The sequence below is a fragment of the Emys orbicularis genome, chromosome 9, assembly GCF_028017835.1.
Source record: "Emys orbicularis isolate rEmyOrb1 chromosome 9, rEmyOrb1.hap1, whole genome shotgun sequence".
NCBI classification, from domain to species: Eukaryota; Metazoa; Chordata; order Testudines; family Emydidae; genus Emys; species Emys orbicularis.
Window position 1 is genome coordinate 106353098 of NC_088691.1, and position 3332 is coordinate 106356429.

The window sequence follows — 3332 nt, forward strand, 5'->3', positions numbered from 1 at the left end:
CCCCATGTCTGGGTGTCCCTAAGCCTCTGATTGCCAGAAGCTAGGACTGAGTGACAATAAATTGCCTTGTTCTGTTCATTCCCTCTGGGGCACCTGGCACTGGCCACTGTCGGAAGACAGGACACTGGGCTGGATGGATCTATTGTGTTCTTAGACACTGCAGTGGGGTGCAAATGCAGATCACTAGAAAATAAAACCGACTAGAAACAAAGGAAAGTGACTCGTTTATTTTCCATTGTCCAAGCAGATTAATGTCCAAAAAGTGAACACCCTGTAGAAGCGATGAACACCAATAATCCAAGGTGCCATTTGCAAGTCCAGTGCGGAGACGGATTTTCTAACAGTGCAGTTTAGTCCTTTCCAAACACACACAATTTGAAGGCCAGGCAGGGCCATTATGATAATCTAGTCTGACCTCCTGCCAGGGCTGGGGGAACAATTGTATAGTGGGGGTGCTGAGAGCCATTGAACCAAACTGTCTGTGATGGAAACCACACATTAGTTGCTATTATTTCTGCAAGCCATGAGGTGCTGCCGCATCCCCATCACCCAACTTCCAGCACGTCTGCATCACACAGGTCAAGAACCTCACCCAGCCATTCCTGCTTCAAGCCCATAACTTCTGTTTGATCTGCAGCCTCTCTTTTAAAACCAACAAAACAATACATATAATTGAGGTACAGAATTATCCTTCAAACAGCTGAAACCAAAAGCTATTCAAAATGCACAAATTGAAAAATCCTTATGATTACATTAGTCTGTTTCTCTACAGCAGTATTAGTAGTTAAGCATGATGGCCAAACTCTATACATAATCTCTACAACTAGTTTGTTTGCCACTGCTTATTGGCACTTCAAAAGTTAGAGAACTGGCCGAAGCTGGGGTTATTATTGTAGGTAAATGCTATAAAATACACAGGAGATCAAGTACATTTTCAATATACAATGCTGTGCAGCTGAGAGACAAACACAGGCTTCTGTTTACAGTGCTCGCTATGCAAGATCTGTAATGTCCGAAATAGGAGGCCTGTGCCCAGTAATGCAACTAATCCTCTGTTCCATTAGTGCCGAGCTCCTAATCTGCATTCCTAACCCTGTGTAAAATTCTCACCAGTACAACGGATTGAGCAGGGCTATCGCTACAGTGCACAAGCTGCCTGACTTCATACACCACATAGAAAGTGGTCACAACAGTTAAAACTTGGACTGTTACAGCCAAAACATAGAGATACAAAAATATTTGACTATATGGAACGTTACATTTAAAAAATGGCCGCGCACTTAGACGGTCTTGTGATCCACTGACCGGTGCGGCAGTAGTTGAGACAATTTCTCTTACTCTGTTGATTTCTCTCATTATGCCAGTGGGAATTTGGGTTGGAATTTCTGTGGGGTGAAATTCAGACGGCTCAACGTCTCCAGTGATGGAGTCAATAAAATATGGAGTTGCAGACGGAGGCGGCAAGGGGGTGTTCGTATGTATCACAGGCACAGGAGCTGTGGGGGTCTTCCAAGTGAAAGGCAAGCGTTCAGTGACCAGAAAAGATGCTGTGTGGGAACGAGTGGAGCTCTCAGATGTGTGGTGTGGAAGGACTGTGGTAGAGGGGCAGTGAAAATGATCATCTGGTAGAGACAAGAGAGAAATATTCCTTAATGCTATGGGACTGTCACAAGTTAGGCACGTGACATTTTTTACTATGTCTAAATTCCTCTGGAGCCACCCTTTGAATTCAGCGATTTGACAATCACATTTCCAAGGATTGTTGTCAAGCACGACCTCTTGCAGCTTGGGTAACGAGGTAAAGAAGTCTCCAGGAAGAGACTGCAGGCTGGTACAATTTAGGTAAATTGCCTGGAGATTATTGAGATTATAAAAGAGGTTTTTAGGAAGAACCTCAATCCTGTTATTGAAAAGGGAAATCTCCTGAAGTTTCTGCAGACCCTGGAAGATGCCCTCCGGGAGACTAGAGAGATTATTTGTATGCAAAGACAAACTCAGAAGTTCATTTAGACCACTGAACACGTTCCTTGGGAGAACACTTAACTCGGGATTGAAAGTCAGCACAAGTAGCTCTAAATTTGTCAAATTACCAAACACAAAATCTGGCACAGTTGAGAGTTTGGTGTCATATACCCACAGACTCCGGAGAGTCCTAATTTCTCCAAACAATATTTCTGGAAGGGATCCCAGTGGATTCCCATACAAGGTCAATTCAGTCAAATTGTGCAAATGCAGAAAGAGCCCATGAGGTAACAGCTGCAGTTTATTTCGAGAGAGCGTTAAACTATTTAGTTTAAGGAGATTGCGAAATGCACCCGGGGCAATGGACTGAATGTCATTTGAACGCAGACGAAGCTCCTGCAGCTCTCTCAGGTTATCAAACACACCAGAGTCTATTGAACTGAGCCTGTTCATATACAGAGAGAGCTTCTCAAGTTTGGTTAATGTGCTAAATATATTTCTAGGCAAGGCTGCCAAATAGTTTCTGGATAAATTCAGTAGTTTAAGCTTGGCGAGGTTTCTTAGTACTCCATCAGGAAGCTCTGTCAGATGGTTTTTGTTCAAAAACAGCTCCTGCAAGTTGACTAGTTTGTCAAACAGCCTGGGCGCAATATCCTTCAGCAAATTCTTTTCAAGGATCAACTGCTGAAGGGCCACCATTTCATCGAACACTCCTGTGGGAAGCTGAGTCAACTTGTTGTCAAACAGTTTGAGGGTCTTTAGCTTTACTAAGCCTTTAAAAGCTCCTGGCAAAATGAGGGAAAGCTGGTTTGAAGACAGAATGAGACGCTGTAGCACTGTCATTCCCGAAAAGACTTTGTCCTTCAAGTCGGTTGCCTTAGTATTTGTTATCAGAATTTGTGTCATGTTGGTAGGCAGACCTAACGATGCTAGGTCTTTGATACCGGAACCAGAGCAACGGATGGCATCTTTCAGAATACACTCGCATTTCTCAGGGCAAACCGATGCATTCAGCTGAAGGAAAAGATGGATGATTACAGCTAAACGAAAAACCAACATCCTTGCTGAAGTGCCTGGAATATGAGCAGTTATAAATTAGTACCAGAGAATCCAGTTTCCATTTTACATATTTGTAATCATAAAATGTACTGTGTGAATGACTGTAGCAAAAACCTAAAAATGTACTGGATTATGATGAAAATTCCCCAAACTCTATGGTTTTATTTGATTACGGGCATTTCGATGGTACTCACTAGGGTTACCATCTTTCTAACCGCTGGTAACCGGACCCCCCGTGGCCCCGCCACTTCCAAGACCCCGCCCCGTACTCCACCTCTTCCCCCTGGCCTCACCCCTTCTCTGCATCTTCC

The 3332-nt window shown here is 43.8% G+C and overlaps 1 protein-coding gene across 1 annotated transcript; it reads right to left on the reverse strand.

Annotated features, from left to right (window-relative positions):
• Window positions 1–1074: 1074 nt before the first annotated feature.
• On the reverse strand, window positions 1075–3021 carry GP5 (glycoprotein V platelet). The gene has a single exon (XM_065411359.1). It carries the CDS (start codon window positions 3019–3021, stop codon window positions 1075–1077), a length of 1947 nt encoding a protein of 648 aa, XP_065267431.1.
• Window positions 3022–3332: the final 311 nt, after the last annotated feature.